The sequence below is a fragment of the Lampetra fluviatilis genome, chromosome 15, assembly GCF_964198595.1.
Source record: "Lampetra fluviatilis chromosome 15, kcLamFluv1.1, whole genome shotgun sequence".
Taxonomy (NCBI): Eukaryota; Metazoa; Chordata; class Hyperoartia; order Petromyzontiformes; family Petromyzontidae; genus Lampetra; species Lampetra fluviatilis.
Genome location: NC_136289.1, coordinates 13,107,455 through 13,121,497, shown reverse-complemented (window position 1 = coordinate 13,121,497; position 14,043 = coordinate 13,107,455). Strand labels below are relative to the sequence as shown.

The following is a 14,043-nucleotide window of genomic DNA, read 5'->3' as shown; positions in this document are numbered from 1 at the left end:
CCCCCCTCTCCCCACAGTTCCAGGGGAGGCCAGGATGCCCTTTGACCTGTACGATTCTCACAAGAGTTACGCTGCTGCAGGAATGCAAGAGTGCATTTACAAGACGACGGGGAGGGGGGGGGGCAGGACCCCGCGGCTCGCGTACAAACCCGAGAGCGGTGTGGTCTTGTGAAAAAATTAGCAGAGACACGCGAGAAGCCGAAGGGGGTACAAGGAAGGCTCCACTTTGCAGTCACACCAGAATTACCCCCCTTACGCATCCCCGGCCATAAAGAGATCAACTCCGTCAGGCAGCTTTGCTTGCGATGGCCACGCTTTTCTTTCGAACCTTTACGTCATTTGAGCCGAGACAACCGACTTAAGTTTCTTTTTCCACTGTGAGCTCAGACCCTTCAAAACTAAGAATTTCAAATTCTTTTCTTGACCCTTCTGACATTTTTAAAGCATTTAAGCTCATGTCCCCTTCAGCGATCCTGATACTAAGGTTGCTTTGTTTGTGTTTGAGTGTGTTGATATTACATATTTTCTGGTTGCCAAGTTATTTATCTTTTCAACAAATCGCATTATATTTGATTGATCATGCATGATGTTTAAAATATAGCGACTTTAAACAAGTCTTAAAATGTCACCATGAAGTCCCCCAAGCAGATCTTGCACTAATTAGATTTTCTGGCTAAAAATATTAAACACTTTAATTGAAAGATTACCTGTATTCTTTCTCTTCGTAGCTCTCCTATTCTAATCCAAGGTCAGGTAATTATAATTTAGCACTCACTTCAGAATAACTAACGACCCGTCTGTCGGTCAGACAAGAAATATGCAAAGTCAGGCTACACGGTCATGGAAAGATAGCCATGGATATCTGGACAATTAAAGACAAAACGCAATTATGTCGTTGCAGACATCAGTAGCATTGTCCTCTGCTGCCTGGCATCCATCCATTTACACGTTTCTTTCCCGAGCCTCGAAAAGAAACAGCGCACGAATGTTTGAAATTCCAAAAATGGAAAGAGCACGAAAGAAAAGCTCTGTGGGGAATGCATAATTTTTGTTCTTGTTAATTAAATTACACAGAAGAAGTATGGGCATTTATATTAGGCAACCTGCTGGTTGCGTGCTGGGGGAGACTTGAGAGTGCGCTTAAATTCACAGCCGCGCAAACTAGCACGAGGTGACAGCATCGCGCACGGCTTTGCGCCCCATATAACATTTTCACGAAGGGATTTTCAGCCCCCCAAAACGGCAGCGCAGAATTGTGGCAGCAGCAGGAAAAGGGCTTTAGAGGCTGGGCGCATGGGAGGACGGGGCTGTGCGGCACCGTCTCAGGCAAAATAACCGCCAGCAAATGCGCCGGGATTTCCTTCACTCTTTATAGCCACAGTGTTGAAAGGCACGGACAATAATGTGTTTTTTTGTTTAATCCTAAAACCATCTTGGATGTGGTATAACAAAACAAAACAAAATCCATGCGGCAGCCGTGCACCCGATTCACCATCTTGAATAATATGTTGGCTTAGGGAGGCAAACAAATATAAAGGTACGTGAAAAACTGATCAAGATTCCTTGCATGGGCCACTGAAAGTTGATGTTTAAAGTAAACCGGATCTGACCTGGGCCCACACACAACCCAGAGCCAATGGTCCTCCCCCACCCACACAGCAGTTATCTGCCTCTCGCATTCTTCCGTGTGGGAACATACCTGGGATGTTCCGACCCTTTGCAGGGCTTCTTGCCTGGGGAGAGGGCTCGCATGTCAGGGCCGTGCTCTGACTTGCGCTTCATCTGTGTGGGAAAGGGTCAGGGGTTCACGGGTTGTAGGGAGGGGGGGGGTGGTGGCGTGGTTCATTTAGAGCAGGATAGACACAAGGAGGTAGAATGGAGAGGAAGCGGGTTATGAGTGCACGAGGGTTCATAGATGTCAGAAGTCAATGAAAAATGAAGTCGGCAAGCGGAGAAGAGATGCATGTGAAAGTCAAATGTGGTTTTATTGTATTGATGTGTTGAAAAGAATAGGTTAGGGTACATACATTTTAAAATATGAAGGGCAAGGAATGGCAAGGACAAAACAATGATGGCATATTTGTGAAGGAGCAAGAAAATGTTATGGGTGATGGGGGGTGAGGGGGGGGCATGGGGGAAACAAGAGAGAAACCAAAACATAATTTATTATATTTACAGCTGAGCACAAAGCCAAAAAAACTAGAAGGGCAACTGCCCAGACAGTCGTGATGGCGGGCAGAACCAAAAACAGGAAAATGTCACACAATGAGCAACGGCGACAGCCTGTGGGGTCGGGGTGGGGAGGGGCGAGCGTCGGGGAACTGAGAAGAGGGGGGGGGCGCGAGCAGGCCACGGGCCACGGCGTGGTCTGGCACGGGGAAGAGGGGAGAAAAAACCCAACAAAAAAACAGAAGCGGTGGGGCGGTCTGGCGGCGGTCGCGGGCAAGCAAATATCACGCAGCAGCAGCAACAGCACTGTACGCGCAGACCTCCCAGATGTCTCATTAACACGGACGTTCGTGTGCCAGCCGAACCTCCTTGACCGCGGGACGTTGTTTGAAATTTAGGGAGAGGTTTCTTTTTCAACCAAGCATTACCCGCCTCCGTGCTGCCACGTGTCTTCCGAGTGCACCGATGCTATTCCCCCTTTCGAGTCGACTTAATATTTTCTGCAATTGTTTCGCTTGATTCCATCAAACAATCCCAGCTTACGAATCAAGCAGTCTTGGCTCCATGCGTTCGTGGATACGATGCACCTGTGGCAGCGCCGATCCCTCCTCCTACTCCTTTCCATATGGCCTTTGAATATACAGTCCCGACGGGTGTTCCCAAAGATAGCAAGCATGCTAATTTAGATAGCGAGGCTTCCCACTTGGAAAACCCAAGGCTCAAGCCCTCCTTGACGTGCGGTGGGCACAAGATGGCGAAACGCTCCGTGCCTCAGTGTGAACTTGACAACTGCCACGTCTTTTGATGCAACAGCCTTCACAAAAAGTAGGTCACTGGGTGTTAGAAGCGCTTCTAAATGAGATGTCGGCTGCTAGTAATGTCAAAACATTTGTATTCTGCGGCGAAAACGAGACGCATCGCAGCCTTCTACAGCCGGAGAGAGTGCAAAGGAGGTTCCGACGGCAACCAAACGCGACGATGACAATATCCACGGTAATAATTTCCAAGATAATCGTGGTATTTCTGGTTAATAACAGCAGTAGAAGCAGCACTCCAGAGTCTTTGGGGTGATTCTCTGAACCCCCGGGGCCACTTGGTGACGGATGACAGGCGCACATGCAGGAGAAGCCCCCGAGTTTTTGCACTTCATTAAGATTGCAATGCGGCTGGCTCCCTCTAGCCTTAAAGCATCGAGAGTCGGAGTCGTGCACTGGATATGCTAAATAATACAACATACCGCTGCATGGAAATCGAAACACACACTTTATGAATGTGTAAGTAATAACAACAATGTAAGGTCGCTCATTATTTTTTATGAGGTCTTATTTTATATGAGCTCACGACTAATTTGTTACCATGCTAGAAGATGCAGTACTGCGAAATTGCGGCGTGAAATGCGGCAATGCAATTACACGCAATTAAACAAATGATTTTGGTGGAAACGTTTTCTCAATTGCAATATTTTATGACGGCACGGGGAGAAGATACGTAGCGGCGTTGAATTATTCACGTTTCAAATCACTGCAAAATTCCGTGCGGCTTGTTCATATGATGAGCATGTGATCGCAAATACCCAGCAATTGCACGCGAAAGCCCTAAAAGACAAGCCCCCCCCCCCAGCAGTTATGAAAACGGCGTTATCAGGCACAACTTGACATTTATCCGAGTTATCGCTACTCTACCGGAGACCGAATATTTACGAGCTACGGAATAAACCCCAAAAAGCACGCGCTGCAGGAAATTGAGGCGACGTGCAGTAACACGGTTGGGCTTTTGTGCCAGCTTTCAGACAAACAACTCCTCCCCCCCCACACACAGCCCCCTGCCCCAGCCCTGGCTAAGACCCGGGGCCCCATACGGAGCGATGATTAGCCCGGACCCTCCAGCCGCTTGAGGACACGCTGGCTGGCACGTGCTCGCGGCCAGAGCGCACGCGCAATCTGTACTCCACGCAATTAAGCAAAAGGAGTGCGTGGTGCTCAAGTGCTGGCGGCGGCTTAGCAGAGGACACGGGAGAGCACTCCCCCCCCCCCATCTGCCAAGGCGGACGTACATCACTGCCGTTGCAGCAACGAAAAGAGATTGCATTCTTTTTTTTGGAGGGGGATGGGGGGGATAACCCACCCAAGGCTTGATTCGCTATGACTCCAATAGATTTTGGTGGGCAGTGCTGTCCCTCCCAATGCGCGCGTCCGCATTGGGAGGGACACAGCACTGCGCATGGGCCGTGGGTGAGACCCGGCGAGTTTGCGCGCGCGAGCGTGGGCGAGTGGTCCTGCTCGATGCGGTGTGTGTGCAATTTGCCCAGAGTGTGCGCGCATCACCATGTGTATTCATGAGCGGGGTGGGGTGGGAGGTGGAGATGTGATGGATCCCGAGTGACAGCTCGTGATGTTACAGGCAGAAAGGCTGCAGACTCATTGTCTGGCCATGGACAGGATTGCTGGGTCTTTTGAACACTTGAAAATGTTCCAGAGTACAATAAACAGTGGCCCCTCATTAATAGCTTGACCTATACCCCCCACCACGCCCCCCCCCCCCCCTTAAAAAGTTACGGCAAACGCGTGATCACTCAACAATGCATTGGTGTAATTATTTACATTGCATCGAATGGTTAAATATTAAGTCGTACAGTACTGTATAGTCTGCGCTATCGTAGTGGCATTAGATATCATTAACATTTATCAAACAACTTCAGCAATATTCCCACACTCGCATCAGTCATGCATTGATTTTCATTAAATTCTGAAAAGCATACACCTTTTAAATAAGATACGTGGTCGCAGGTGAATCTTGTATAAAAAAAAAGCAAGCACATCTATCTGGCACTAAGAGCTCTGCAATTTGTATTCTCTGTGCAAGAGGCGTGAAAAATAAAGTGTTTTCATAGCAAAGCAAATGTACGCCAGGATCATCACTCATTCCACAATGAAAGTAATGCATGTTTACAAACACGGGTGAGAAATAAATCACGGCTTACAAAACGCTGCTACGTCGAACACAAACACCGGAATGTTTTCCCTAATGCGACATGCTGGGCTTGGCATCTGACTGCTGCTCAACTGAAACAAGGGGGGTGATGACATTAAGCACATCATTTTTTGTAAACTTACTTTATGAAAGATCATCTTGAGTGTGCCGTAGAAGCCCATCTTGGCGGTCGGTGGCATGTGGAGCACGCCACGAGTTGAGGCGCAGAGTGCCGAACGCGGAGCATGCACACCCAGCCCTGCCCGACTCCCCTCTCTCTCTCTCGCCTGCACTACGCGTGCGCGTGGATGTGCCTCGCCTCTCTCTCTCTCCCCTAGCTCTCAGCAAGTGGGGCTCTCGCAAGTTCGGGCATGCCAGGACCGAGACCTCGCAGACGCATTGTTTGGACAGAGCAAATTCCAGCCCCGTCTCGCCCAATTTTAACTCCCCGCCCGTCCACCGCCCGGCAAAATCCCAACCCCGTTGCTGGTCCCACCACCCCCCACCAACACCACCACCACCCTACCCACCCCACTCCCTGCCTGCCGCGGGCGACTGCGCGTAATAGTGGAAGACACCCACCACCGACCGTGTCCTCTCGTTGCGGCGCCCGCGCGCAAGCAAAACGTCTACGCGGAGATTCCTGCCGCGTCGTTGTGTACGAGAGCCCAATATATACACGCGCGCGCGCGCGTTGAGTGTGCGCGCCTTTGACGAAGGCACGCACGTCGGGGGTTAAATGAGCGCGGCGGCGGCGAGAGAGAGGGGGGGTGAGTGGGTGGCAACGGCAAACGCGCGCACCTCCCTGACACTGCCGCCCAAAACCCCCAGGGTCGCTCTCCACCCGCGGCCGGCACCCCCACGGTAGCGGCAGAGGTTGGTACGGCCCGCCGTCCAGAAGCCATTTCCCCACCCTTCTGGCAGCAGCAGCAGCAACATTAATTACGGCCGCGTGTGTGTGTGTGGCAACAGGCGGAGAGCAGAGTCGGATGCGGGGAATTTGCCTAATCCTCTGCACGGTCGGCAATGTCAACTTAAGTGCCAGATCGTAAACTGTTAAAAAGGCATTGGTGTGATAGAGGGAGGGGGCGAAGTCGCTAAGTAGGGACAATATGACAGGTCTTTGGATGTTCATACACTATCAAGAGTGTTAATTTACATCAAAGCATTCTTGAAAATGTACGGGGATTAAAATCTATCATGATCTTCTCATAATTTACCAATGACAATGGTCTCAACGGATGTAATGGCTGTTATTGCAAGTAACTGTGACCATACCTTTACCATTTCCCCCTACAGGGGAATGAACAATGCCGACATTCAGTGCATGTCACTGTATCTGTGTGAAAATAATGTACACGTACACCTAAGGTGCATACACGGCACACATTCCAATGGCTCAAATGAAGCAACTGGATACCTTGAAAGCTAAACCACCTTGACTCCTTACAACACAAACGTCCTTGTTAGTGGAAGTTACATTGTACTCCGTGATGTCTGCACATACATTTGGCAAGAACAAAACCCCCCCACTGCAATTGCCCCACGGGTTGAAATAATACACGACACATTTAATAAGTTAAAGCGCACGTAAGCCACAAAGAATCCGCTCTTTATAAAGCGTGGCAATTTAATCTTCCTTGAAATATGCTAAATATTAGTGAAGGCCAGAGAAGGCAAGTCTCATGAGAACGGTGGTCAAATCCATAAACCACACTCTTGAGATTTGCATGAAAATTAAAAAATGTTGGACGGGGGCTTTGTACCGAGTGCACACAATTAATTAAAATTTTATTCTAATTAGCGCACAATGTTTTTATAGCAAGAAATTATTTTAAGTGGCGCAACAGCATTTTTTTTTACCAATCAGCAATGAATAGTGCACTGTAATTCTTCAAATTCCCCATAGTTCATACTCTAAGCATGCAATATTCCTTGCCCTAAAAACACGAGAATATGCAATAACAAGGGTCATTAAACATGTAGAGTGGGACTTTTTCTCTCCCTTAATAAAGCTAAGCAACTGTGAAACAAAACGTTTTAATGAACTTAGCAGACAGTTTAAGAGTGACAAGCACACTTCAAAGCGCTTTAACACGTGGTCGACAGCTCACGACAGGGGTTCTGTGTAATCATGAGTTGGCATAAGGGCCCCCTTCCACACGCTGTCACGCACGCACGGGGGAAAAGAGAGACCCCCCTTCCACGTGACCGTGTCACGAGCACAAAACCAGAACTAAACAGCCCCTAAAAACCCGTCGAGCCAGCCTTCAGAGGCATTCCAGGGCTCATCAGAGAGCGCGCGATGACGACGTTGGGTATTTGCTTTGCTCAGGCCTGCACGCGATTTTGCAGGATGTAAAATTGAACAGTTGGCAACCGCCCCCCGTGCTGGAAGGGGACAACATTCCATCTCGCGGGGCCCCACCGGGCGCCACGCGGCTGCAGAAATTACATGAGAGCGAGAGAGAGGGGGGAAAAAGGTATTTTAAGTGTGAACATAAAAGGATAAAAAAAAATGTAAAAGGTCAAACTCCATGTGTGCATTGGTGGGGCAGTGTCCGTGTGATCTGTACCCCAACTAAAACCCGCTTATGAATTCCTAGGGGCTACAAATGAACTAATTAGACACCGCGCCAAGCTGTGATGGGGGCACTATCACACTCTAGTACAGTGTGCTTAGGGAAACACAGATCAAACATTAACATTACAAGCAATGCTATATTGAATACATGCCAAAAAAGTGTGTGAGGATGTTTAGTAAAAAAAAAGGTTTTAATCATATGTTGAAGGTGATCCTTACAATTAAAACACATTTAATGCCACGCACCGTATTTCAAGATGGTATGCTTAAGCACTATCTGATCATACCAATAGTTGTACCGTTCCCGAGGACATTGCACAGCAAACCAAAGAACCACTGAATAATTGAACACTATTTGAAAATCCACTAATACCCCAGAGGGTGCAGAGAACATTTCCTGAAATTTTAACGGTTGGGTATAAAATACAGATCTTTTTTTAAAGTCCTTTTTCTTAAGGGTACCCCGTGCATTCGTCGTGATATATGTCCACACGGCGGCTCGATCACCGGCTATGAGGTCGACAGGACAAGTCGAAAAGCTTACCCACAGCAGCAGCATGCACACAATTTACGTCTCGTGAAAAGCAAATGTCGTTTGCACGTTGTTCGTGAAGGGTGTCTCTGCACTGCCTAATGTAAACCGATACACAGACGGGGGGGGGGAGGGGGGAGGCACGGACACACGCACGCACAGGGATCCACATGCCGTGGATAAAGCAATGTAAACATTTCCAGCATAGCTGACGGGCACCATCAAAAAGTTAAGACCAAAAATAAACGGAGCCGCAGTGGCAAGGGCAACACCTGGTCGGTGAAGGTCTTGCCTCCCTACCCACCTCTAACCTCTTCACCATCCTCACTTGCAAGCTGGCCACTGTCCACCCCCGACTCAAAATATCAGCCGATGCACGTGAGCAAGTAAATAGCTGGTTGTTTCAGTGTCATTGTTATTTCATTCCTTATGTAATCACATTATGCACCAATGGTAGTAAGCAAGGTCTGGAAGGCACATAAGCGCCATGAAGAGCCCCGGAAGAAATCTATTGCAATGATTAAAATATTGTTCTAATCTAGTAATAAAAATAAGCGATTAAGCAATATGCACGCTTTAGCTATTTTATATTTCGGCAAAGTCACGTAGATATAAAATAAAATAATTCACGACGTTTCGGGCACACAACACAAGCGTCCGTCATCAGGTTCACGGTGGGAAAGCCAACCTGATGAAGGACGCTTGTGTGTGCGCCCGAAACGTCGTGAATTATTTTCTTTTCCTACCTACGTGACTTTACCGAAAGAACCAAAGAGTATGGATTCCTGCAGTCAAGAAAGCTTCAAATCTAGATTGTTTTATATTTGTATGCATTGAAAAACGTTACACCTGAATCTGTCCGAAGTCAGGTTTAACCAAAAATAAATTATTTGTCATTCCAAAACAATCAATATTAATAATTCACAGGCCTGTAAATTCAATTCTGGACGAAGGCTGCTCCATAGCATGCCCCATTGTCAGTCACTATGATGGTTTACCATACTTCACCACGCTGGGTAGTGCGTGTTGGTAAAGGGGGGGGGGGCAGGCTAGGGCCAGGACCAGTTCTGACATTATTTGCTACTCACGCTAGCCCATGCCATGAATTGAACTCTGGCGGCTGGGTTCATAGTACAGGACACTTAACTGCTGCTCCTGCCACAACCCATTAACAATAATTCCGCCCAATTTAACATGCAAATCCTTTAAAAAAATGCTGTACCTCTGTGAAACGACATTTTAATAGAATGCTCAAATCGTGGTACAATCGTTATTTGTCCAGGATTAGTATTCTGAACACTGCCAACTTCTCGAGAGAAGGCAATACACGACTTCTCCTGCAGTAATGCGGTGATATTGAAACGAGTTTTAAAAATTCTAAATAATGCCTTCTGAAAATATTAAAAATCTCAGCAGCAATGGCATGTTCTGTTTACGTGACAAACCCTACTAATTGGCTGTGTCGAGTGGTGGCAGGTTCAACGACACATTTATATTTACGCGATCTAACCCCCCCCCCAAAAAAAACTGTATTATGGATCAATTAGCATGTGAGGTTTTTGCCCGCCCGCTTTAAAGCTGCGCATATTTGGCATTTTAACTGGAGAAAAAGACCCATTGCGCAACGTTGGAGTTCTGCAGGGCGATGAGAACCGCGCCACTCTTTGCTGGAGATTCGCTTTTCCCTTAACAGTGCGAAGCTTGTCGAGACAGTTTTATGGCCCAAATATGGTTGACTTCACTCCTCACCGCAATCCGATGGAACGTTTTCACGATCGCTCGAATGAAACATTTCACACGACTCTCAAGCCAGCTCACGCCTTACGTGCTCTCTCTAGATTGGTGGGGAAAAAATGTCAAGTGCAGAATTAGTATTTTTTATACTTGATCATATATGTTGTTGGGAGCATCTCATCATTAAATGTCGAGCCTTTAATTAATCCACTCATGAAGACCTCCCCGAGCCATGGTGGTCACGGTGGTTGTTGAACCATACTTCACCACGCTGGTCAGTGCAGGATGGTGAAGGCGAGAGAGGTTCGTCCCCAGCACTTGCTAGGATATCACCTGAATTGATCTCAGGTCACTGGTTTCTAAAACTAAACAATTTAAACTAAAATATTTTATTATAACCAGGTAAGGCCCACTGAGCGATAGAGCTCTCTTTTCAGAAGCGACCTGGCCACAAATGATAGCTCAGCAAAGTGGCTTATCATGTGGAAATGTATAGCAGCCAAATACTCTCTAAACGCGTCATGTTGATTCTAATTGGAGGGGAAAACCAGAGGACCCGGAGAAAAATCCGCGCGATCACAGGGAGAACATGCAAACTCCAGCACTCCAGGCGAGGGAGTTAACTTCTCTCCAGGCATAGCGCACTCACAGTTGCATCACCACAGCAGCATTTTCATCAATCGGAGGTCTGGAATTGCATAAGCTCTAGAACCAGGGCAGCTATAGTTAGACTCATAATGCATGTGGGTGGTTAAGTGCTGTCTGCCAAGTGGTGCCTGCACACATATAAGCAATGGCCGTCTTTCACCATCACAATTAAAAATGGAAACTCTCTTTGTCTCGATCTCTGTTTTTAAATCACTCGGACGTGTAAAGCAGCGGCAGACAGATGCTTCCTTTACATTTCAATTCCTGCCCCCGGGCACGTACAGCTGGCAGATATGACGGCGGATTTTGCCTCGATAAAATCTTCTGCCGCTATTAAGGACGCGACGCACTCGTCGAGAGAAAAACAACTCGGGGGGGGGGGGGCAGCAGGAAGTTTGTGGTGGTGGGGTGGGGGGAAATCAATTCTACGGCTCCATTTATTTTCTCTTTCCTGTGGTTTGTTTAACGAGTTCTCCTTTCTTAAACCGAGACGGCACGCGCGTTTTGTTTTTCTGCGCACGATGTGGTGGCACGCGCGCACGGCGTGCTCGCAGACAACGACCTCTCGTTGCGCACAAGACCCGTTCTGCCACAGACGCTCCCCGACAAAATTACATTGGCACCACCGACTGCTAAATCCTCAACGGCTGACTGCGGCCACTCTATCTCTTCCAACAGCCTTCAACCCTTCCAGGTCCGGTAAGCGAGGTCGTGAACCCTTCCACCCAACATAACCCTCGCACGCGCAAAAAAAACCAAGATCATAACAGTCGTGCTGCTGTGTGTGTTTTTAAGAGGGACACCGATTTCAGCTCTTCTGTTGCATTACACCCTGCGCTTTTGTTCAAATTTAAACCGATGATATAGGTTATAGCGGAAAAGTAAAAAAATTGTGCATTGATTAACACCGCTGTGTGTACTAGGCATTAAGAGACTGAGTCAGTGCACAGTGGTGAAACGGAATTTTGAACAGTTATAGTCACAAGGGGTGAAGGGATGCAGTAGTTTTGTATGCAAATGTAACGTCTTTAATTAACCCATTAACACTGACAACACTGAACCGTTTGTCCCATCAGGTGGCCAAACAAATCCGATGAATGCAAAACACCATGGACATCTGCACCGTGCAAAATAATTAACGGACGATATATTGTTTTTGTTTTTAATTACCTATTAAAGATCCTCACCCGTTTAAAATTAAACACTGCTTTGTAAAACACGAGGGGGGGGGGATAGCGGGTACAGTGGATAGTGACCTGTATTCAATTCCTGGTCATGGCCAAACACCAGTTAGCAGCACGTGATATCTAAAAACGACTTTGAGGCTCCTCCCTTCACCGACCTCCTTTGACCAGTGTGGTGAAGTATGGTAACAAAAACCTACAACACAAAAAAGGCACGGGTAGGCCTTCATCCAGAAGTGGACTGATAAAGTCACATGCTGGCATCGCATTTTAAATGATGCCGAGATGACACTCAGCAATTACGAAATAGCACCAACTGGCAGCAAATTAAAGAAAATCATGAAATAAAGACTCCAATGCGATTACAGGTAGTCCCCAAGTTACCATGATCCGACTTACGATATTACGATATTTCAATCTTACGATGGCGATAGCGATTCGACAAAATTGCCATCAGCAACCTAACATCGTTCAAGTATGCAGACGACGGACAGAATCTTGGTGAGTACAGTACAATATGATACGTTACGATATGTTCAATGCATGTATGATACGTAGCTTTAGCGATTTCATTTCAAGGTTACCGCGATAAATTGCTCTGTTTTACTAAATTATCACCATTCTTTAAGACTCCTAGGTAGGCTAGGCCATCATATTTTCGACTTACGATGGGGTCGTCGTAACGCATCTCCATCGTAAGTAGAGGACTACTTGTACTGGTTAAAATAACGACTACTCAAATGTCGATTAACGCTTTCGTGACTGCAGGGATTCATATTCTTGGTTCTTTCGGTTTTTGTTTTTAATTACCTATTGCTTGTGTTGCAGTCGAAAGGTCGTGAGAATTTTATTGTTTTATTATTTTATTGTTTCCCTTCTACGTGACTTTACCGAAAGAACCAAGATTATTGAAAATGTAGTTTTTCTCACATGACTCACCACACCAATTATTTTGATTTCAATATTCCTCCCTGCACAGCTGCTTAGGGTGTAACACCATGAAAAAAAACACGTGAGTCATACGTAGAGAGCTGCATTTATATCTATTTTAGCAACATATTATTTGAGAACATTAATTTAAAAGTGCAGCACAATAATCCAAAGGAAAATTGCACAGGAAAAAAATATGCCAATGGAATTAATTATGATGAACACTTGTTGACCGACTACACACACCAAAGCCACGTTTACTTTGCAAACAACCATAACACTACGTAACATGATTTTTGTTCCTGGGTAGAAAGTGTTATTTTCAAATTGCTTATGCCCCAAAAGTATAGAAAATGGCTATTATTCCCCGCAAACTTTGCATTTGTGACCAGGACTTTATGTGAAGGAATGACACAAATGCACGAGTTTTCTAATTGAAAATAGGTAAATTTCAAAATATCACTGTCCTGGTCACAAAAGCAAAGTTAGTGGGGAATAATAGCCATTTTCCGTACTTTTGAGGCATAAGCAATGAGAAAGTAACACTTACTACCCAGGAACAAAAAATATATTTTAAAAAATGTTGTTACACATCTTCTTGGTTCTTTCGGTAAAGTCACGTAGAAGGGAAGTAATAAAATAATACAAATAATATTTTATTATGTTTTATTTTTATTATTGAATCCCTGCAGTCACGAAAGCTTTAAATCGAAAAATGTTGTTACACAGTAATCATTCACAACCCTTTTGTCAATTCACTGCTGAAGGAAGGTCTCCCCACGCCGCCGTGTTGGTCATGGCAGTTGGTTCTTATCATACTTCACCACGCTGATCGGTGCAAGTCGGTAAAGGAAGGGGAATCCCAAGACCAATTCAAGAATTACTCGTCACTGGTGGTAGCCGTGACGGGAGGAACTGAACTCAGGTCACCGGGTTTGGAGGGCGGTGTGTGAAATAGTCCACAACTTGATTAGGCGCTTTGACTGTTATGTTAGCCGACTATCTGTGTTGTATTGCATTATACTTCTAAGTTTACTAGGTTTTGTTTTCTCTTTCATTTGTACCTGATGATAATTGCTTGTGTTGCAATCGAAACGTCGTATGCTATTATGTAATTTATAATTTTCTCTTTCTACGTGACTTTACCGAAAGAACCAAAGAGTAAGTCCACCACTACCGCTATACCTCCTGAAATGTCACGCTGACCTAATTATCAAGCTTATGACATTAGTCATTAGAACACATAATGACTCATTATAGTGATGGGCTAAGTCACTGCTGGATATGTCCAC

At 46.2% G+C, this 14,043-nt stretch overlaps 1 protein-coding gene across 6 annotated transcripts in view; it reads right to left on the bottom strand.

Annotated features, from left to right (window-relative positions):
- Nucleotides 1-14,043, bottom strand: part of FBXW7 (F-box and WD repeat domain containing 7) — a 97,674-nt gene that overhangs the window by 26,941 nt on the left and 56,690 nt on the right. For 5 of the 6 annotated variants that reach the window (XM_078863276.1, XM_078863278.1, XM_078863275.1 and 2 more), the window contains one exon: nt 1,700-1,782. In XM_078863276.1, the coding sequence (XP_078719402.1) occupies nt 1,700-1,782 (83 nt within the window). Of the gene's footprint in view, nt 1-1,699; nt 1,783-5,282; nt 5,620-14,043 lie in introns of those variants that run through there. The other variant, XM_078863279.1, reaches the window with a different exon arrangement.